This window comes from Dipodomys spectabilis, unplaced genomic scaffold, assembly GCF_019054845.1.
Source record: "Dipodomys spectabilis isolate Male_0828 unplaced genomic scaffold, ASM1905484v1 ptg000030l, whole genome shotgun sequence".
NCBI lineage: Eukaryota > Metazoa > Chordata > Mammalia > Rodentia > Heteromyidae > Dipodomys > Dipodomys spectabilis.
In genome coordinates, this window is record NW_024870707.1 from 694,897 (window position 1) to 717,489 (window position 22,593).

Consider the following 22,593-nt stretch of genomic DNA (forward strand, 5'->3'; position numbering starts at 1 on the left):
GAAAAGGGGTAAAGTGGGCTGTAGCCACCCCCTCTCCCCCCCAGCACTCCAAATGTCACCACATTGTGCTTGTGACAGACAGTTGACTTGCAGCCAGTCAGCTAAGACCCCAGAGCTACCTCAGACTGGACTCTGATCATTTGGACTCTGCCCACGGCCTTCCTGTCACTTTCGCCATATGCCTGGCCTTCATCATATTTGGCCCCTCCTGTGCTTTGCCCTGTCTGTCCCTTCCCAGAGTAGAACTCACCTCTCAATAACTGGTTTTCTCCTGTTCTGTGGGTCAGTGGCCCTGTGGCTATCTTTCCCTAACCTGGGCACTGCTCTTTGCACCTGCAGTGTGTCACTGAGCACACCACATACAGAGATCTGGATCTTTACATACACTGGCAGATGGAACTCTGTGGGCTCACAGGCTTCAATGTCATGTAAAACAGGGCAGGCAGTACAGCTTCTGGTGTTCATGTTTGTCACCCACAGCCCTGCAAGATGGAGCACTTACACCCATCTCTGCAGGATGTAGCCTCCAGTGTTCACAGGCTCGGGAGGGGCTCCACTAGAGACTTCCTGTCACTACCTATGGGGCACCATAGGTAGTGTTGGGTACTCCTGACTTATACAGCTGCGTCCCTTTCTAAAGAGCACAGATGTGTATGTAAGGATGAGCCTCAAGCATTTTGAGGACACAAGAAAATTAACAGGTACCTTTAAATAATTCTTTTTTTTTTTTGTTTTGCACAAAGCTAGTGCTCTTGAAGTGGAGCCACACTTTTACTTCCAGCTTTTTACTGGTTAATTGGGGATAAGTCTCATGGATTCATCTGCCCAAGCTGACTTTGAACCCCTATATCTTCAGATCTCAGCCTCCTGAGTAGCTAAGACTGCAGGCATGAGCCATCAATGCCCCATCTTACATAATTCTCTTAAAAAAAAAAAAAAGACAGGAAATAGGGAAGGAGGGACAGACAGGTTGGTTATTTCTCTATTTTTCTACATGAAAAAGAAAATCATAGGGTCATAGAGAAAAACCTTTCGCCTGGAGTCACATAGCAAGCGAGAAAAAGAGAGAGCGTTTGAACTCCTGTTGGTGTGATTCCCAAATCCATCCCTTTTTCTTTACCAGGATCACAGGGACCTGGGAAGCTTTAAGTTCAGATTCCTAGATCGTACCCCTGGCATATCTGGCTTATCAGATCTGGAAATGGGACCAGAGCTTAAAAATTTTTTTTTTCTCTCTTTTTTAGAACATCCTCAGGTAATTCTGATGTGTGTAAAGTTTGAGGAGCACGGTATTACATCAACCCTTGGGGTGGGGCATGATCTGATAGGATGCCTAATGAGAGGAAAATCAAAAGAACCCCTCTGGAGGCCTGGAAGCAGCGTCCCCTGCTTCATAGCAATGCACTGAGGGCAGTGGGGCCTTCAGAAATGAATGTATTCAGAGAACACAGCAGAGAGAACTACTTTCCCTGGCAGAACTGGGAGCTCAGAATTAGTGCGCACTGGGACTGGCCTCCCTCCTTTTACTTGATTTGATGGCCAGGTGACAGGGGATACATCTTTGCTTGGGGCTCTGCCCTCTTTAATGCTGTTTGTGTGGTCCTGTCACTGTTTGTTACTGGCCGCCAGTTGAAGCCCTAACTACCCCAGTTGAAGCCATCTCTCCATCTTTCCCCAGGTTCCATGCTTATTTTTAACCTAACACTTCCCTCTCCTTGGACACCCACTCTGTGCAACTCCCATCCTGCTCCTCCTCTCCTTACTCACATTCACACCTCAGACCTTGGATGAGGGGCCTGAGAAGTGAATGGGCAGTGGCTAGAGGGAAGGTCACAGATAACCTAGGTTGTGGTAGTGGTGGCTGCTGAAACTGTGTTAAAAACTCTACATTCAAATTTCAGCTCTCAGTGTGTGTGTGTGTGTGTGTGTGTGTGTGTGTGTGTGTGTGTGTGTGTGTTGTGTGTGTGTGTGTGTGTGTATAAATTTCAGCTCTGTGTGTGTGTGTGTGTGTTTGTTTGTGTTTGTATTGGGGAGGGGGAATCTGTAATGACTGCTGTGTAGTATGGTACCACATACTGACCATTGCTTGGTCCAGTCAGAAAGAACAGTCTCTGTGGCATCTTCCTTAAAGAGACATTTCCTTGAAGCCCATCTCTCCTAAAAGTGATAGAACCCTGGAAAACTGGGGAGCACATTTCTCCCTTTTTTTAGTTCAATGAGACACAAAGTTGAGCTGTGATCTTCTCAGCCCACCCCCATCTTCATCCTTCCTCATTTCTCCATGCAGAGAAACCTGAGCCCCCTAAGGAGGAGAAAGAAGGGAGGTGTCAGTCCTGTAAACCGAGGACCTGCAGTTTTTCTCGGGCTTAAGGGACAGCCTGTCTCCGGTGGGAAGGAGGTTGACTGTCTCCTCCTTCTGCTCCAGGACCCACTGGGAGGGGTTTGGACTCACTTGTCCTCTGGCCCAGTCCCAGCAGCCTGATTCTGGGCAGGTCACACAGCTTATGGATTAGCTGGGTTTGCACCCCAGGGGCATCAGAAATTACCTGGCACCTTGCACATTTAGACAGAAGGAGCTTTGGCCAGCAGAGCCCCTGGGAGGGTGAGCATCTGCTCTGTGGTCCCCTGCCCTCCATTAGTCTTAAACTCATAAGCTCCCAGAGGGCAGGAGATGCACCTGTGGAACAAGTTTGACACAATAGGTTTTATTTAGAGCTGATGCCACACAGGCCAGATGAACCAGGTCTTGAAGTCAAGGCTAGCCGCAGGTGCCCGCCAGGCACCCTGAGCGGAAGCAGCCTGTTTGGGTTGGTTTTGCAACGAGTAGGGAGGGATTGTTGAGGGATGTCTCTCATTCAGAGAGCCCAGAAGCCCTGTTTGTGGCGCCAGGATGTCTGGAAGTAAAAGAAGCCTCTTTGAGTGGTTTGTCTCAGTTAGGCTAATACTGGGAACAGCTCAGGTGGCCCTGGGAGGTAGGCCCAAGCGCAGGTCCTTGGGTTCCAGCCAGTTTGGGGAGGAAGGGACCTCGGTGACTGAGCTGTGTCTCTTACTCTATTTGCTTTCCTCACAAGGCTATGTGCCAGAGGTTGGGAAATTAGGATAGGGTTCTCCTGGTGTCTGCCTCATGGACCAAAGTACCTGGCTCAAAGGTGATAGGGGATGGGCAGTTTCTGTCATTTTTGTCTCTGAGCCATATTCCCAAAAAGTCAAGTCCCAGAGGGTTATAGAGCCACCCAGGATTTGCATTTGGCACTAGACTGCACAAGAGTGGGTGTCCACTCAAACAAGGATGGAAGAAGGACCACTTTAGGTAGCGGAGGCTGCCCTCATCTTGGAGCAGAGGAGGAGGTTAGCTAATCTTGAGGTTTGAGTTGATCTAGCCCCTAAAAGAAACAGGGGCCTGGGTCTCTTCAGAAGCTATAAAGGCAAGAGAGTTGCAGGCTCCTGAAGCTGACCCTGGGTCCTGCCCCGCAGTATCACCAGAGTGACACAAGAGGGCCATAGCTGCCACGGACAGCAAGTGAGAGTCTCCTTCCAGCTAGTTCACTTGCACCTGTTGTGGGTGGCCCAAGTCTCCTCCTACTGGTTACCGGATACTCTAGCTGCCAGAGTAGAGCCAATTAGAATGCAGCAGAAGGGCGAGTTTCCTATCACCTGGCCCCACCTCACTCTGTCCCTTAAGACAGAGGCCCTGCTAGGTGGCCTTGACTCAGCCAAGGTGTCACAACTAGCGAGGCTTATATGAGACTCCACCACTGGTACCCCTAAGCCTTCTATGACACCTTCCAACCTTTCTTCTGCTTGTCCTGGAAACGGCCGCCGCCGCCTAAACAACCCTCAGCTCAAGGAGGGGCCAGTGTGTGCCATACCTACCTCCAGGCTCATGGCTCCCCTCCTTCCTGGAGCCTGCCAGGATGCTGTCAGACACTCACCATTTCTTACTCTCAGCTCTACACTTCATGCAGGACCCACAGATATAATTAGACTATCAGCCCCAAATCAGGGCTGCAGTATCCTCCCTACCCTGTGGCTCTCAGCACAGGACCTGGTTGACACTCAAGTCCAGACAGGAAAAGCATAGGCCAGAGCAGAGATCAGATGCTTTGAGGATCACCATGTTGCCCCTTTCCTCCTTGCCACAGCCGGGCTGAGGCTAGAGGCAGGGTGGTTAGGTGGAAAGTATAAGTGTGAGTGAGACCAAGGGCTCTGGTCCACAGGGAAGGTAGACTTTTCCCCTCTATTCACCTGGGCTCAGGTGAGTGATGTCCACTCATTTCTTTCTGGCCACTAACAGGTGCCAGAAGCTTTGTAAGCCCATAACTTGTATGCAGTCATTGCACCAACACCATAGCTAGTTTGATTCCCATTTTTACAAGTGGAGGCCAAGGCTCAGAGGTCTATAGTCTGGCCTATGATCCTAAAGTTCACACGGGAACTTGATCCAAGGCTCCTTCCATGTTGCCTAGCTGCCCAGCTGATGTCCACTCGTTACTGGTATTTGTATCCCCAAAGAGCCTGGGGAGGTAGTCATGTGGAAGTGTCAGGGACCCATGAGGTGATCTTCACGTGGACACTGAGGGGCGTTTGCACCAGAAACCCTCACTTCAGGAGGAGCGGGCTAGACTGAAGAAACTAGGTAGGAGTCTGGGGCCCCATGGCCAGATGGGGAGTGAAGGAACACATCTGTATGTGACCTTTTAGCTGGCTTAATTGGTACAGGTGACAGAAAGCCTGAAGAATGAGTTCAAAGGAGCCCCTGATAACACCCTCTCCCTCACACTCAGAGCTCTGTTCCTCCTGGCTCCTGGCAGCATGCCTGTTCAGAGCTCCCACGGAGAGGCCTCTCCCCTGCCAGGGCTGAGCCCCATCACAGCACATGCGAAAATAGCTGTCTGGGAGCCTGGGCCGCCCACGCCCCAGCATCTTGCGGGTTAACAGCTTGCCTGTCTCTCCCCCCTTCCTCCTTCTTCCCCAGCTTGCTGACATTTTACAGAGAGAGGCGGGGGCGGTTGTGAAAGGGGCAAGCTGGTTCCTGCTCCCCAGCCTACATGGACACCCCACTGACACAACCTGCCGCTGCCCACCCACTTGTGGAAGGCATCCCTCAGAGAGACCTGCCTCCCTGCCTGCCCCCAAACAGAGCCAGGGCCTGCCTATTACGAAGCAGCATGAGTGACACACCCACCAAAACCAGCCAGGGGAGATCCAGGGCCACCTGTATCACTGGTCTCCCTCTGGGGTCTTTAGAGAAACCTGAAAGTCTTTTTTAAAGCATTTTTGTAATTAGGATAGTATATAGATGTCTTTTTAAAAAAGCAAGATTTCTGTAAATGCCTTTTCAAAACAAGTATTAGGTATTTTCAAACAAATGGCAGTTATAAATGTAAACTTTTACATTTGCTCAGAAGATTCTGTAAATATACTATCATCCTTGCACATTTGATCTAGTTTGTAAATTTCTCTTTTATGTTGAGTCATTATTACCATGTGTATTCAAATTAAGGGTTTTTTTTCTTTCCTCAAAGGGGGGGAAAAAAAACAAGAGTATATGTATAATGCCTACCACTTAGCTTGGTCATATCTAGCCATTAGTCTTAGAAATGGAGCGCCCGGCCCTCCCCTGAGGAAACCACAATCCTGATTTTAGTGTATGCTGTGCTCATATCTGTTTATAAAATTTTCCCATAGGTGCATCTCTAGCAGAGTAGAATGCTGTTTGGATGGTTTTTACTTTTAAGTGGAGTACCAGCTCATCAATGTGAAATGTAGGTTTTCCCCTCCACTTTGTTTTAGAGATTCTACCATCTTAAGACAGGAGCTCTAGTGACTTCATCTTAGCTGCTACCTGTGATCCCTTCTGAAACAACTTATTTGCCCGGGCTCCTATTGATGCCCATTTAGGTAGTTTGCAGTTTCTTGCTATTGAAAGCAATCCATCCAAAACTGTTCTGGTACCTTGAGGATTCTCCTTGCTGGTGTCCTGGTCACCAGCATGTGTGTATCTTAGGCTAAGATGGACATTACCAAATGTTTTCCCAGGCCCTAATTTTAGGCCTGTGGATATATTGTTTTCTTTAAATTTAGTGAACTAAGGAAATGGTTTCCACTTTCTCCTTCAAGTATGCATCAATTCCATGAGCAAGAGGAGGTAGGTTAGCCCCATTTATCTGATAAGGAGATTGAAAGAGGTGAGCTTGAGGTCACAGTGGGTTAGCAGCAGAACTCCTCTGGACCTTTCAGTCTAAATCCATCGTAGAAACCTTTGTTCTCTGTGACTTTGGATTTCAGGCATAATTCTTGTTTGAGAGGTAGGAACTCTGAATAGAATGCATGGATACCTGGAGAGAGGGATGGGATCTGGTTGCTGATATGATTCTAACGAAGTCTTTTAGGTGGCAGAGGAGGCCCCTTTCTGGGTCAGGAACCATCACCCATGCTGCATTCTCCATGGGTTCCTTATGAAACCCTGTACAGGACCGCCAGGTGACACAGGATTAGAGTGGGCGTGATGGGCAAAATGTGGGGGATGTCGTACGTTTGGGGGCCTTTCCAGAGGGATCAGAAGGTTGGGAGAGTTACTGTTTGAAGGAGGAGGGCTGCCCGCCTGTCTTATCAGATGGAGAATAGGAGCTCACTGTAGTCACGGGAGAAGGCAATGAGAGGGGCCCTATTGGGAGACTCAGGGGAAATATATCAGTCTTCCCTCAAGGATCAGTTTCAATGCTGCCTCCAAGATCCAAGTGCACAGAGTGACTTTCTTACCCAGTGCTAGCAGGAAGACCTTAGGAGCTAGCGGGCTAGCCTGAGTCATCTGCTGTCAGCCTGATCCACGAGGCCAAACATGAACCACTCACATTTCCCTGTGTTCATTCTTCAGACCATACCCAGCATACCTCCACCCTTGGGATGCAATTATCAGCTGTTGGAGGTCCCAGGCGGCGCACAATCTGATGGGGGATGCAGACTTGTAAACCAGTGCTGCTGGCCCAGAGCAACAGTGAGAGGGCCTGAGCATGGGAGCAGCTAATATTCTCCTTCCCCAGGGGTTAGATCCAGTGTCTGAGCCAACTCAAGATGAGCGGGAAGAGGGATAAGTGTTCAGACTCCACTGGCTAAGCGTCTAGAAGTAGAGAACAAGAACTTGAGAGTGTGGCCTCACTTTCCTTACTCACAATTTGAAGAAACTGGTAATAGAGATAATACCAACCTAATTTTATGAGATTAATGTTTGTAAGATATATTAGTGACCAAGTGATGCATGTATTTGGTAAAATATAAAAAAATAGGAAAGGCTAGACCTGGTGTCTCATTCTTGTATTCCCAGCTCCTCAGGAAGTAGAGATCAAGAGTATCACAGTTTGAAAGGCCAGCCTGGGCAAAGAGTTAGCAGCCAACAAGCCAGGCCCATGATGGTGTGTGTGTGGGGAAGGCTTCTGAAGAATTGTGATCTGAGACCATCCTATCTGAAAAATTAATGTTAAAGCAAAAAAGGGTCATGGATGTGGTTCAAGTGGTAGAGTCCCTAGCTAGCAAACACAAAGCACCGAGTTCAAACCCCAGTATTGTTTAAAGGAAAAAATAGCAAAGAGGTGGGAGAGAAGGAGGGTGTTGGCTGCCAGGTGTGGAGTATCATCAGCTGGCATTGGGGAGCAGGAACACCTCAAGTGAGTAATGCTCTTGAATGAGTTCTGGGGCACAGGGGATGGTTGGGGGGAGGGCTCTTGAAGAATGACTTGATCATTGTACATTTCTCTGGGTCCAAGTAGGACCAGACTCTGAAACAGGGCTCAGAACATGAAAAAAACACTGAGGCTATGTCATCAAGGAGCTCCATTAGAGTTCTGGCCTAGCCTCTAAGTATGCACCTTGTGATTTGGTGTTACCCAGTCCCACTGTCCAGGTTTCATAAGGCTGGCTACTGAGAATGTGGAGGGCACAGTGGCTTCCAGCCAAGAAAGGGGCCTCCTGCTATCATTCCTGGGCTCTCCTGGACAGGAGAAGAAGAAGATAGCCACCAAAACAAAGGCTGTTACCATCTCTTTGTGCCCAACAAAGAGAAGTGGCCTGGCTTGCGGCCAGACCTTGGTTTGGTAGCCAGCAAAGGAAGCCCTTCTCTTCCCTGAAGGTCCTGACCACTCCCCAGCGGAATTCCTGTTCCTTCCTCCTGGGCTATCTGTGGTGGTAAACACCACTTACTGCCAGGCCCTGTGCTGGCAAGCCCAGCCCATGTCCTGGCACCAGGTGTGGTGGTCTGGTTGTGGACCTGAGGGAAGCAGGCCTTTCAGGAGCCAAATGTGTGTCAGCCCGAGGGGGGCTAGCTGGCCAGGGCAGCTAGGGTGGGCGGGCTGTGCATAACAGATGGGGAGGGATGCCAGGCAGGAGGCATGGCAGGTGCGGGGTACAGCAGGAGATGGCCACAGTCACTGGGGGACAGAGGATAGGCTCATGTCTTTCCTAGGAAGCTGAGTTAGTGCCACATCGCAGAAGCCACAGTTGCCAAGCTAGATTTAAAATTCACTCAGGAGGTGGAGGAGTGGCTCGAGAGGTAGAGCAAACGTGAAGCCCTGAGTTCAAGCCCTGGAATCAGAAAGAAAGAAAAAAAACGTACTCTGAATCAGTGAGTCTTACAGTGTGGGCTAGAGGGTGTCCTCGACTACTGAGGGGATTAGTGAGAGCAGAACTGTTGTCTTAGTCATCTTTTCCCCCTCACTGTTCTGGCATCTACTGATGGGGCTTCAGCAGTGGTAGACTGCTGGCACATTCACCCCCATCAAAGTGGTACCCAGCAGCAGTCCTTCCATACTTAAACTTCCTTAAAGATAAATGGTAGTCGGGTGCTGGTGGCTCACACCTGTAATCCTAGCTACTCAGGAGGCTGAGATCTGAGGATCACGGTTCAAAGCCAGCTCGGGCAGGAAAGTCCGTGAGACTCTTATCTCCAATAAACCACTAGAAAACCGGAAGTGGCACTGTGGCTCAAGTGGTAGAGCGCTCACCTTGAGTTGAAGAGCGCGGGGACAGCGCCCAAGCTGAGTTCAAGCCCATGACCAACCAAAAAAAAAAAAAAAAAAAAAGATAAATGGTAAACGTTATTAATTTTGGCCAGGCTAATCCCAGCACTGCAGAGGCTGAGGCAGGAGACTGTGAGTTTGAGACCTTGTGTCAAAAAGAAATTTTGAAAGAGTGTGTATTACAAAGTTGACACCCTTGGCTATGTATCTTCAATATTCTGGTGTGCAGAAATGGAATTCATATAAGACATTTTTACTACTTGCTGAACTGGTGAGGAAAAGCTCTTCTTCAGTAGAGTAGAGAGCTGGCCCGTACCACTTGGTTGTTTTTTTTTGTTGTTTTATTTTTTTTTGCCAGTCTTGGGGCTTGAAATCTGGGCCTACCCACTGTCCTTGAGCTTCATTTGCTCAAGGCTAGTGCTCTGTCACTTGAGCCACAGTGCAACGTCTGGCTTTTTCTGAGTACTTTGTCGGAGGTAAGAGTCTCACAGACTCTCTTGCCTGGGCTGGCTTTGCACCATTATCCTCAGTTTGCACCATTATCCTCAGATCTCAGCCTCCTAAGTAGCTAGGATTATAGGCATAAGCCATTGGCACCCAGCAAGAGCATCATTTTTACTTGAACACCTAACAAACTAGCCAGGCTTGGGTGTCTGGCAGACATTTTTCCAGGAATGAGTGAAATAAACCTTGTTACTTCAAACACAGTATCAGCCTTTGTTGCCAGTAAGAAAATTTGAGGAAAAAAGAATTTCAGAAACCTTGTAGCCATCTTCTAGGGCCTGACAGCTTCCTAGTACTTAAAACTTTCTGGTGAGATTAGTAATGAGAACAAATGTGATCTTTGCTATTGTGTAATAAATGTGTCAACATGTACAGGATCTGCATAGCCCAACACACCAGTGATGGAGGATGCTTGATGATGTTACACAATGTCCCAACTACTCTGGAAGCCTCTTGAGATAGAATTGCTTGAACTCAAGGGTTCAAGGCTAGCCTGGGCAACATCTCAAAAGCAAGATAGAACAGCACAAGATTCATTACACTGTTTCTGATTCAACCTTGCATTGTGCTTTCAGGAACCTACCACGCGCCATATTTTGAGGTAGTAGCAAAGAAGATCTCCCTAGTTATCTGTAAGACTGGATAGCTGATCCATTTCACACTACATGACAGTACAAAGGCAGTTTTCTACGTGAGTTTCAACCAGAATACTCACAGAGTACCCTGTGGAAGTGGTGCAGGGCTGGGTGCCAAGTAAGAGTCCAGCCACCATGAACAAGCCAGACTAATTATTAAAGATGCTTCTGAAAACGTGCCTTTCTTTGCACTAATTTTTTTTGGGGGGGGGTACCAATTCTGGGGCTTAACCTCTGTGCCCAGGTACTGTCACTGAGCCTTTTTGCTCAAAGCTAGTGCTCTTACTACTTGAGCCACGGTTCCACTTTGGCTGTTTATATTTTGCAGTTAATTGAAGATAAGCATGTCACATACTTTTGCTGCCCAGGCTAGCTTTGAGTTGCATTCCTCGGATCTCAGCCTCTTGAGTAGCTCAGATTACAGGTGTGAGCCACCAGCACTTGGCTCTGACTACCCATTATTTATTAATTGTTTGTTTGTTTGTTTTGGTCAGTCGTGGAGCTTGAATTCTGGGCCTGGACACTGTCCCTCAGCTCTTCAGCACAAGGCTAGTGATCTACCACTTAAGCCACAGCACCACTTCCGGTTTTTTAGTGGTTTTCTGGTAGAGATGAGTCTCACGGACTTTCCTGCCTGGTCTGGCTTTGAACTGTGATCCTCAGATCTCAGCCTCCTGAGTAGCTAGGATTATAGGCCTGAGCCACTGGCACCTGGCCTACCAAATTTTTTTTTAAGGTTAGGAAATGTGGCCTTCTTTTAGAAATGTGTTGTTTATGTTAATATGAAATAGATTTCCTGTTTTAAAATATTTTTTAAACCTCTCCATTTTAGATATGGTAAATATTAATTACTAGCATCTCCCATCCAGAAAAAAATCCTTCCAGAATTTTTTAGTAATTTTTTTGTTTTGTTTTGTTTTTAGGTCCGGTCGTGGGGCCTAAACTCTGGGTCTGGGCCCTGTCCCTCAGCTCTTCAGCTCAAGGCTAGCGCTCTACCACTTGAGCCACAGCGCCACTTCTGGCTTTTTTTGTTTTTTGCTTATGTGGTGCTGAGGAATCAAACTCAGGGCCTCAGGCATGCAAGGCAAGCGCTCTACCACTGAGCCACCTTCCCAGCTTTTTTAGTAATTTTTAAGAGTGCTGTGCTAGGGGATCTGGGGTCTGGAAGATTGATAGCTGCCCTAGGATCCCTAGCAGGACTGTGAGCTGGCATGGGGGAGTGGGAGATTCCAGGTAGGATACTTGCAGCATGAACTGGCCCCTCCTGGGCATTCTTTAGCTGTCCTGAACCAAGGTGGCTCTGAAAGGCCCTTTGGCAAAGACCTAGCTCAGCCACCTCTGAGCCATGAGAGTCATGGGCTCCCATGAGCCACTGTGCCCCACTGTCCAGTGTGGACACAAAGCTGTCTACACGGGGGAGTTACCAGCCTGCTGTTTGATTATGCTGGAAAGGAAGGAAGTTGTGAGATACTCCACAGACAATTTTTTTTTTGGGGGGTCGGTCGTGGGCCCTGAACTCTGGGCCTGGGCGCTGTCCCTCAGCTCTTCAGCTCAAGGCTAGCGCTCTACCACTTGAGCCACGGCGCCACTTCTGGCTTTTTTCTTTTCGCTTATGTGGTGCTGAGGAATCGAACCCAGGGCCTCAGACGTACAAGGCGAGTGCTCTACCACTGAGCCACCTTCCAGCCCCCCACCACAGACATTGATTTTTGTGTTTATTTGTCTGGAGCGAGTGTGCTTAGCTGCCCAAGACCCCAGAAAAAATGTCCATTGGACATGAGAGAACATTAAATCCCCTTCCTTGAAAGGGGCCTCCCTCCTCCCTCTAGCTCAACCCAAGTCTGCAGATTAAGTGAGGCACAGGTTGACTACTGGTTGGGCTGTCACTCCTGCCTGACCTTAGGGAAGAGGAGCCAGGAGGTAAGGCTGCTGTGCCACATGCTGCCTACCAGCCTGCTACCCGCCTGCCTGCTGCCAGCTGCCTATCCCATGCAGAGCCGGGAGCCACCACTGGGAGAGGAAGTGCAGTCAGTTACCAATCGGGCTATTTTCATAACGGCTGTCTCAGGCTGAGGGGAGGGGGAAGGGGGCGGGGGAGCAGCTACTGCAGCTTGCTCGCCAAACTAGGACTTGCTCAGCAGAGGCTAGCAGCCCGGAGCAGGAGCCGAAGCTGTCTCTGCGACCCGAGCCTCCCACCTGCCTCCACCCTGTCTTCCAGATCAGGTCAAAGGGGCCCCAAACCTTCTCTTGCCTCCTGCTACCTCCCTCCTTTGTCTGTGTGGGATCAGGGAAGGGAGGGGGTCAGGGTGGGCCTGGACACCACTATTCCTAGATGAAGGCCTCACCCTGCCAGGCTGCCCCAAAGCTGATGGAAAAGGAATAGGGTGGTTGAACTCCTACCCATTCCAAGCAGGGCAGAACCCGAAAGATGAACTCTTCCCTGGCCTCCTGGTTCCCCTACTTTCCTCTACTGCGCGGCCTTGGCCCCTTGTTCCCTTGTGAATTGTTGCTGTTTTGATTTAAGATCCTCTGCACAGGATACCTGTGATGAGTAGAGACCTGGGAAAATGGGCACCTGTCTGACTGGTCCACAGTAGCCTCTCCTCCAGCTTTCCCATCCCTCCCTCTGTTCCCAGCCCTAGGAGCAGAGTGACCAGAGATGGCTTCAGGCCAGAAATCCCCTGGGGAAGACAGCTCAAGCCCCTGTGTTGGGGCTTCTGGAGCTGCTGGAGCTGGGGTCACCATGCCTCAGGCTCAGCCTTCACAGAGTAGGAGCTGAAAGGTCCTGCTCATGCATGGAATGGGAACTGAGATGGAATGCCACAGGTATCCTGGGCAAACTCTAGAGGCAGAGGGCTCCCTGTGGGACACCCCAGTCCCAGGAGTGGAGGCACTCCTTGACATGAGCAGATCCCAGGTGGCACTGGCTGCCCAGCCTTGTTCCTCATACGATGATTGGTGACCACCGTGGGCACTCCTGCTTCCCTTTCTGAGTTTCTGTCCCAATGTAGGCAGAGATAAACCCCAAGAGGCTGCACACTCACAGGCCCCTCCTCTGCCAGGTTCATCACATGCCTTTCATCCATTGTAGCAGAACTCCCTACGCTTGGCCTTCAGAACTAGGCGGCATGACCCTCATTTAGCAGACAAGAAGTTTGGAACTTGGAAAGACTAGTTTATCAACCCAGGGCGGAAGGGGCAGGTTCAAGATTCTGAAATACTTGAGGCATGAGATGGTCTAGCCGGGACAGCAGGTGTCCTTTCTAGCTGGTAGTTGATGAAGCACTGGGGTCCATTAACCCCTGCTGCCGGCTGCCTTAGCTTGGCTGTGCCAGGCCAGATAGCACTGCCTGTCCTCCCACAGGCCTTAGCTTACCAGGCCCCTGGTAGCAAGCTGGGGGTTGATGGAATCTCATGAGCTCTTCCTGCCATTCTCCACCCCACTTGCCTCCCCATCCCCCACCCCTGTGTGGTAGGCTTCGTGCAGGCTCCTCACCAGGAAGCCCAGAGGCAGGCAGACATTTTGCTGTGTTGTGCTGTTAGTGTCTGAGTCCTGTGGGTCTCTGCCAGTGACCTTTACTTGTACTGTGTGGTATGTTGGAGGTGACAGAGTATGAGGTGAGAAGAAGCGGCTGCTCAGAGCTATGCCTTGAGAAGAGCTCTCCACCCAGACTTCTGATTAGACTCTGGAGGAGCAGAGATAGGAACTCAGGAGTCAGGCAGCTGCTGACCAGAAAACAGAGGTTTCTATGGAGACCAGAGGACAGGAAGCATGGGACCTGGGGGAGGAGAGCAGTAAGAGCCCATGGAGGGGGTAGGTGCCCAGCAAGACAGCTTGTCATAAAGTGTGATGCAGTCTAATAGTCTCCTTGGACAAACAGGGAAATTGAGGCCTGTGGTACATGGTCACATCACTGGCTTGCCTTATACCCTCCTGCGGGTAGGGGGTGGGGGAGGATGCACTCCTAGGCATTGGAGGAGTCTCCCACACGGATGAGGGAGTTTGGGAAGCCGACCGGTGTGTGGAGCCCAGCTTTAGGAAGCACCTGCAAGCTGCTTCCCATAAAGGGAGGGGAGGTGCAGCTACCTTTCCCTCTCGGCCCTGTTGTCAGGCGAGTCTGGCCCAGCAGGCAGGGCCCAGCCCTCACCATTGCCCAGAAGACATCAGCACCTCCCCCACACTCACTGTGGCCTTTTGTTTTCTGGGTGACACTAGCATCAGGCAGTGTGTGTCTGGGTGACTAATCTTCTCCAGGCTGGGCAGCTGTCACTGAGCGGCCTGGGCAGATGAGTGGGGAAAGCTGATACCCTGGGGACTGCTGGCAAGCCAGTGCCCTGGCAGCAGTGGGCAGTGGGGCCTGAGGGCTTCTCTTCCAGGGTGTAAAGCAGCCCTGAGTTAGGCAGACCTGGGTTCAGGATCCAGCTCTGCCGCTGATGACCATGGCCATGGGCTGAGCTCCGTTTCCTCATCCATAATGGAGCTAGCCTTCCTGACTCCCTCACAGGGTTGGGGAAGGAATCAAATGAGAGTGACGCTGAAGGGCTTCCAAGACAGTCCTAGAGCAAGTATTGACTAAATAGGATGACTATTACAATAGTTCTCTTCTTATCTTACCTGACCCTCCAGGTCTAAGAGGAACATCCTGTGCTCCACTCATCCTGGGAGCAGGCTTTGGCATAGCTTGCCTCACACTTGCCCCACACTGGCTGCGTATGGGTTTGGGCTCCATTGCCTGTCTGTGCATTAGGCATGTGGCGTAACGTGGTACCTGCTTCTTGGGATGTTAGTGATTATAAAATATGTGCATAAAGAGCTTCATACGGAGTGGTTCCCGTGAGTGTATCTGGGATGATGCTGATTGGATGAGGAAGCTAGCTTTTTTTTTTTTTTTATACTGGTCTTCCAACTTGAACTCGGGGCCTGGACACTGTCCCTGTGCTCAAAACTAGCACTCTACCACTTTAGCCACAGTTCTGTTTCTGGCTTTTTGTGTGTGTATGTGCGATTAATTGGAAGTAAGAGTCTCACGGACCTTCCTGCCTTGCCTGGCAATCTTCAGATCTCAGCCTCCTGAGCAACTAGGATTACAGGCGTGAGCCACCAGCACCCAGCAAAGCCAGCATTCCTCCTCCGCCCAGTCTGTCCGGTTTGGAGGGGTACTTCGCGGGTCACAAGCCATGCCTCCTATCCCAAGACTCTCTCATCTCTGCTTCTCCTGCATGATGGCCAGAGCCTGGGCTTCTCATTCCCTGCGCCAGCCCTGAAGCCCTCAGGGCAGTAGAACAATGAGCCGAGCCAAAAGAAGGTGGTAGACATGAAGCTGGGGTGGCTCCTTCCTGTCCTCTCTGACAGTCATCCCTCTTGCCCACTGCTGTGTGGGATGCCACCCATGGCCATTGTGACTGAGTCCTCAGCAGGCAGAAATCTGTCTGCCAGGCAGCTCTATTCCCCAGCTGTAACTTGGGCTCAGAGACTCCTCCCACCAGTCTTTCCTTAGGCCCAGGGCCCAGGAGAACCACTGATGAGATGTGGGCTCTCCTCTGGGGGCAGCACCACTCTGAGCTTCCTGCCCTTTCCCTGGTGTAGCAGAGGAGTGGGCACAGGAACCTGACGCCAGTGGCCAGGGAAGGAGAGAAGGGCAGACTGGAGGTGAGCAGGTGAAGGGGTGGACTTTAGAATGGCAGGAGGTCCTGTTGGAAAAGGGTGGTGCTCACAGCCCCTTTCTCCCAGGAGTAGGGATCTAGGGTGGGGGTACTGGTGCTTGGAATTATGAACCTAGGGGTATCTAGTACAGGAACCCTCAGGAGCAGAGCTGGAGGGGTTTTTAGGCATCACTTGGAGTGTCTATGCTCTGTCCCTTCAGATCGGTGAGATAGCTGAAGAGAACTAGAAAGTTCTCCCCATACAGACCATACACCCAGAATCCAGGCTCGAGTGAAGGCAGGAACACTCCTCCGGGGCGGGAGGCGGGGTGGGGGGGAGAGGGGGATGACTACCATCCTCTGAGAGGCTTTCCACAGGGCCTCCAGCAGATGTCATTCCCCCTGTGGGGCAGCCTTCAGTCTGACTCAAGGCCGGGGCTGAGAAACTGGAGAAACCTACCTCCTCTGAGTTCCTTTGCAGAGAGCCCTGTTATATATCATTGCTTGGTTTGTACTGTGTCCAAGGAAGGGACACTACAAACCCAACCTATTCCATGTTGGGGGCAGAAAGAATGCCAGGCCCCAGAGCCTTGCCCTCTGCCTAGGTCAGCTCTGACTCCCAGCTTGCCCTTTCTCTTCCTTTCCATCAGCTCCTGGAGAAGGAAGTGGAGCCCCATGGGCAGTGGGCTTCTGGTGTTTGGGCAGGGGAAGTGCCTCCTACGTGGGGCAGCCTGCAGTGCATCTGGGGAGTGCTCACACAGCCGTGGGGAAGGGCTCCCCACCAATCCCCTGGTTCCTGCAAACGCTGTTCATGGAGGCCAGAAGCCAAGGTTACCCCCATCCCTAACTCCTAAGGGTCCCTTCACTCACCTGGCACAGGTGGGCCACAGCCTGGCCCAGCTTCTGACGTTCTGGTCTGTGTGCCCAACAGCCACTAGCCTGCGCCTGCATGGAGACCTTCTTTAGGAGACACTTCCAGCGGAAGGCACCAGGCCCTGGTGAGGGGCAGCGGCGGCCCAGCAGTGTGGGGTTGCCCACAGGCAAGGCCCGTCGCCGCTCCCCTGCTGGGCAGGCCTCCTCATCCCTAGCCCAGCGGCGCCGCTCCAGTGCCCAGCTTCAGGGCTGCCTCCCAAGCTGTGGGGTGGGCATCAGGGACGCCAGTCGCCGGCGCTCCAGTACTGCACCCCCTGCCTGCAACCCTCGCTTTAGTGTGGAAACAAGGCCCATCCTGAGGCCTGCTGCTAGAGGAGCTCAACTTCTGGGTGCACCCCTGCTGTTGGCCGGGCTTGTAGGCATGGAAGAGGAGGAGGAGAGGGTGGATGTGACAAACGAGGCATCAGGTGCTGCCCAGCCAAGCACCAGCACACCAGGGCCCTCGCCACCCCGGGGCCCCCGGCCACTGCTGCCCATGCCCCGTTGTCTGCGCCGAGCCTCCTCCCACCTGCTCCCTGCTGACGTGGTGTGTGGCCAGACACTGTGCGGCCTGCGAGGCCACTATCGTCGCCTCAGCCAGCAGCGACCCTCAGGCCGAAGAGCCTCAGGCTCCACATTGGGCTCCACGATCCCCACCCACAGGCGCCCACTGTCCCGTAGGCGACAGGTAGCCCTACGGCGCAAGTCGGCAGGACCTCAGGCCTGGAGCGCTCTGCTTGTGTAGGTATAGCGGTGGCCAGCAGGGTCAGAGGTGTAGTCACTGAGGGGTTTGGCTTGGGACGAGGGGCTTGATACTGCACCCAGCCTGAGGGTGGCCAACCTCGGGCAGTGACCAAAGCCAGTACACTTCAGAAAGGCCACGAAAGGCGGAGGCACCTGTAGTAGCTTCAGGATGCCTGGGCTGCTGCTGTCCCCATGTTGGCCTTGGCGGAAGGCAGTGAGGGCAGTCATCCCAGGTGGTGGGGAAGGAAGTACAGTCCGCAAGTGCCCAGCTGACCCCACGGCCTCAGCTGTCCCTTTTTTTGTAGGAAAGCCATCACCAAGTCAGGCCTCCAGCACCTGGCACTGCCTCCTCCCGCCCCTGGGGCCCCATGCGGAGACTCTGAGCGACAGATCCGGAGCATTGTGGACTGGAGTGTGAGTAGCTGGTGCTGGGAGGGGTGGCGGCTCCTGAACACTGCTGGCTCTGGCCACTGGGATAGTTGAGGGACAGGGGTCTTGTGGTGTCAGGGCAGATTGCCTTTGGTCCTGAAGAGTAGGGACACGGAAAAAAAAAAAAAAAAAAAAAAAACCTGGACAGCTAGAGCCCAGTTGTCTTGGAAGTTGGAAGATGGCTGGGCTGAGCATGCCTCATCCCTGCTCTAGGAGTCAGCAACATATGGGGAGCACATCTGGTTCGAGACCAACGTGTCAGGGGACTTCTGCTATGTTGGGGAACAGTACTGTGTAGCCAAGATGCTGGTGAGTCCTGCTGCCCCCTGGTGGTGGAGCAGAGTCTAGAACCCTGCCAACTACAGCTGCAGCCCTTCCCAGAGGTGTGCACAGCTCTGCCTGAGGGTGAGCATGCCTGCTGTGGGCTGTGCTGGGCCTTGCTTCCTGTGCAGAGGGCACTTGTGCTGGGGCAGATGCAGAATTCATTGCTCTCTCTGAGGCAGTGTCTGGTGCCTCAGGGTTGCTCTCTTTGTCCTGCAGCAGAAATCAGTGTCCAGGAGAAAGTGTGCAGCCTGCAAGATCGTGGTGCACACCCCTTGCATTGAACAGCTGGAAAAGGTGTGTGGGACTGGTCAGCCTTCCTTGCCCTTCCCTTGGGATGCTGACACCCTCTGGGCCCACATGTGCCCATCTATACACATGTATCCATATTACACAAAGCCCACCTGCCAGGCAGGAGTGAGGTAGCATGCCTGGTATTATGAATCAGAGACTCTGGAGCCAAAATGTCTACATTTGAATTCTGGCTTCCCTTATCCCTTTTCTTTTGGTGCTCATCCTGGGGCTTAAAATCAGGGTCTAGGTGCTATACATGAGCTTTTTTGCTCAGGGCCTAGGTGAGGTGCTATCCCTGAGCTTTTTTGCTCAAGATTAACATTCTGTCACGTGAGCCACAGCTCCACTTCTGGCTTTATTGGTGGTTAATTGGCCAAGAGCGTTTCATAGACGTCCTGCCTGGTCTGGATATGAACTGTGATCCTCGGATCTCAGCCTCCTGAGTAGCTAAGATTGCAGGCATAAGCCACTGGTGCTTGGCTCATTATGCCATTTATCATCATGTCCAGATTAACATGTAGAAGAGGCCATTGAATTTCTGATGCTTTGTTGCTCAGCTGTGATTTGGCCAGTCTTGTGTCCTTCAAAGCCCAGCTCTGTCCCTTACATACCACCTATGCAGAAACCTTCACACATACACACACACACAGACATTGGTCTACAGCCTATCTGCTGGAGCTGTGTCCGAACACGACGGGACAGGGGGGCTGGCATGGAAGGGTAGACCAGGATGTGGCAGAGTCTGCAAGATTAGAAATGGCATGAATAAGACTAGCACGGGCTGCTTTCCACAGTCTGAATTGTAGACTAAGGCTTTCCTATGGTTCTGTTGAGGCTGAAGCAGGATTAGTTGAGAAAGGAGAAAAGCACATTAGTTACAAGTCTCCAAGGGTCAGGCACCGCAGTCTGCAGGCAGAAATGGGTTCCTGCCCTCATGTGGGTTGAGAATGCCAGAGGGCAAGGAGACATAGAATGAGCAAATTGTGGTCCCAAACCTCTCCATCCTGGGGTCTTAGGAACAAGAAGGAAAGATTAATTCCTTCTAGTCAGTGGACGAGACCATGTCTCTCTGCTTGTGAGATGACTTGGGTGACCCTATCCAAAAGGAATTGCTAATATTTTGTAATGTCTCACAGATAAATTTCCGCTGTAAGCCATCCTTTCGTGAGTCTGGTTCCAGGAACGTGCGGGAGGTAAGCGCTTGGGTGATTCTAGTCAGGGAGGCCCCAAGTTCTTGGGATCTCTGCAGTGCCTGCAGCATGCCACCAGGGGGCTCAGCTCCAGAGACTGAGGCTCTCAGGCTCCCAGAGGAGAGGTTTTCTGGCCATGCACAGAGGGTGGGGTGCTGTGTGCAACTTGAGCCTCCCAACCTGACTCCACACCTGACTCTGGAGAGCTTCCTGGGGCCTAGCTCTCCTGCTAGGTGTGGGCCCAGCCTGGGCTGTGCCCATCCACACCCCTTGCTGGCTTTAGTGACAGTTCTCTCTTCCCCAGCCAACCTTCGTCAGACACCACTGGGTACATAGGCGACGTCAGGATGGCAAGTGTCGGCACTGTGGAAAGGTAAGGTCTCTGCCCAAGGGTCCTGGCTACCTTCTATGAGTCCCGCGGACCACTGACCACAGCCCCAGAGTTAGTCCCGCGACAAGCTCTCAGCCCAGCTGTGGCACCAAGTCAGATCAGTCTCAGTGTCTGGGCTGAGCAGGAAGGCATGGAGGAAGATTTTCACTTGTGCAGTAGGACCTGCTGGGAACTTGTGGGGACCCCTTGAGGACCATGTAGACTTTTCATTCATTTGTTTGACAAATGTTAATTGACTTTTTCATGCCGAGTGCTAAGCTGGATATTAGGTTCCTGCCCTCCTAAGGACAGTGTGGCTTGAGGGCAGACTGTACAGACTGTCTTCCCCAGCACAACCCAGTTCAGTTGGGTTTGTTGGTCATAGTGCTTGAACTCTGGGCCTGGGTGCTGTCCCTGAGCTCTTCAGCTCAAGGTGAGCGCTCTACCACTTGAGCCACAGTGCCACTTCCAGTTTTCTGGTGGTTAATTGGAGATAAGAGTCTCTCGGACTTTCCTGCCTGAGATGGCTTTGAACTGTGATCCTCATATCTCAGCCTCCTAAGTAGCTAGGATTGCAGGCATGAGCCACCAGCGCCCAGCTCAGCTGAGTTGTTTTGCTCAAGTGTTTGCTCTCTGTCTCCCTCAGTAAGTGTAGCCCTCAAAGGTGGCTCAGTGGTAGAGCGCTTGCCTTGCATGCATGAGGCCCTCAGTTCGATTCCTCAGCACCACATAAGCAGAAAAAGCCAGAAGTGGGGCTGAGGCTCAAGTGGTAGAGTGCTAATCTACAGTTGAAGAGCTGAGGGACAGCACCCAGGCCCAGAGTTCAGGCTCCACGACTGACAAAAAAAAAAGTGTGAGCATTCATTCTTTCACTTACTGTGTGTTCAGCACACAGTAGATCCTCACAGTTTGGGAGTGAACAAGCAAGGAAGGAATGCAAGGGTACAATAAGGAGGCAGCACAGTATTTTCAGGGTCCTGGCCAGGTGTGGGGGTCAGGAAAGAGGGAAACCTTTTTTTGGGGGGAGGGTCCAGTCATGGGGCCTGAACTCTGGGCCTGGGCGCTGTCCCTCAGCTCTTCAGCTCAAGGCTAGCACTCTACCACTTGAGCCACAGCGCCACTTCTGGCTTTTTTTTTCTTTTTGCTTATGTGGTGCTGAGGAATCGAACCCAGGGCCTCAGGCATGCAAGGCAAGCGCTCTACCACTGAGCCACCTTCCCAGCCCCAAGATGGAAACCTAGAGTCAGGCAGGAGTTGCTCCTCTGACTATGTGGGCACCCAGTGCTTTGTGGTTAAGCTCAGCTGACTGCTGGCCCCTAGCTGAGCACCCCTGCCTTCAGAACCCACATCCCCCCACCACCCACTCATCGTAAGTAGGAGAATGGACATATATTCTGGGCTATGAGCTATTTGAACAGTGGAAACACATGTAATGTAATTGTGACTTTTGTAAACAGAGTTCAGTAAATCTGCAGAATATGTAAAATATAATCCCATTATTACAGAAGTTAGAAATGCAAATATGTTCTAATTCAATGCACTATGGAGTTATTAGCATATAACTTTGGCTTTATGAAACAGAATCCAAAATAACAGTAGCCTAAACCAGACAGTCTGTCTCCACTCCATAGGGCAGTTGGGAGAGGGCTGTCAGGGACTAGTCTACTGGCTCTGCTCCATGATGTTGTACAGTGATCCAGGCTGCTAGCTTGTGGCTCCACTCCTGCCATGGTCCTGTACTGCTCCCCATAGTCCAAGACGGCTCCCTCCATCATGTCTGCTCCAAGCCACAGGATGAGGAAGGGTAGATCCCTCCTCCTAAGGACTGGCCTGCTGTGTCACTTCTCCTCACCTCTCGTTGACCAGAGCTGATTTTATATCCTGGATTGTGGGTTGTTTGGGTTTTTTTTTTTTTTTTTTTTTTTTTATGTGCTTGTTTCCCCTGGGTGGAGAAAGGTTGGCAGCAAAAGCAGGGAGGGGTCCAGGCCACCCAATGCTGCAGCTACCCTGTCCACCCTCAGGGCTTCCAGCAGAAGTTTGCTTTTCACAGCAAGGAGATCGTGGCCATCAGCTGCTCCTGGTGCAAGCAAGCGGTGAGTGCTACCCCATGCCCACCCCCGTTGGGCCTGTGCTGCACTATGCTAGGACGGGTCCCCAGGTCTTAGCCTGGCCCAGCTCAGCCTTACCTGTCACTGTTCTCCAGTACCACAGCAAGGTGTCCTGCTTCATGCTGCAGCAAATCGAGGAGCCCTGCTCCTTGGGGGTCCATGCAGCTGTGGTCATTCCACCCACTTGGATTCTCCGAGCCCGGAGGCCCCAGGTGAGTCCTTTCTGCACCCTCAGCAACCATCTCCTTCCCCCCTGCAGGGGCCTTCCAGCCACGTCAGCCTGCCCATCTTGTTACCAATGCCTCTGCCTCTTGTTACCAATGCCTCTGCCTCCCTTGCAGAACACCCTCAAGGCCAGCAAGAAGAAAAAGAGAACCTCCTTCAAGAGGAAATCCAGCAAGAAAGGGCCTGAGGTTAGTCCTGGAGCCAGGA

General features: G+C 51.7%; 1 protein-coding gene across 5 annotated transcripts in view; it reads left to right on the top strand.

Moving 5' to 3' along the window:
* The window catches only part of Dgkz (diacylglycerol kinase zeta), a 33,238-nt gene that overhangs the window by 2,966 nt on the left and 7,679 nt on the right, over positions 1-22,593 (top strand). For 2 of the 5 annotated variants that reach the window (XM_042675881.1, XM_042675883.1), the window contains exons 2-9: positions 17,755-17,863; positions 18,092-18,187; positions 18,419-18,496; positions 19,630-19,686; positions 19,988-20,056; positions 22,075-22,146; positions 22,257-22,373; positions 22,503-22,574. In XM_042675881.1, the coding sequence (XP_042531815.1) occupies positions 17,755-17,863; positions 18,092-18,187; positions 18,419-18,496; positions 19,630-19,686; positions 19,988-20,056; positions 22,075-22,146; positions 22,257-22,373; positions 22,503-22,574 (670 nt within the window). Of the gene's footprint in view, positions 1-16,539; positions 17,447-17,754; positions 17,864-18,091; positions 18,188-18,418; positions 18,497-19,629; positions 19,687-19,987; positions 20,057-22,074; positions 22,147-22,256; positions 22,374-22,502; positions 22,575-22,593 lie in introns of those variants that run through there. The other 3 variants (XM_042675879.1, XM_042675880.1, XM_042675884.1) reach the window with 3 other exon arrangements.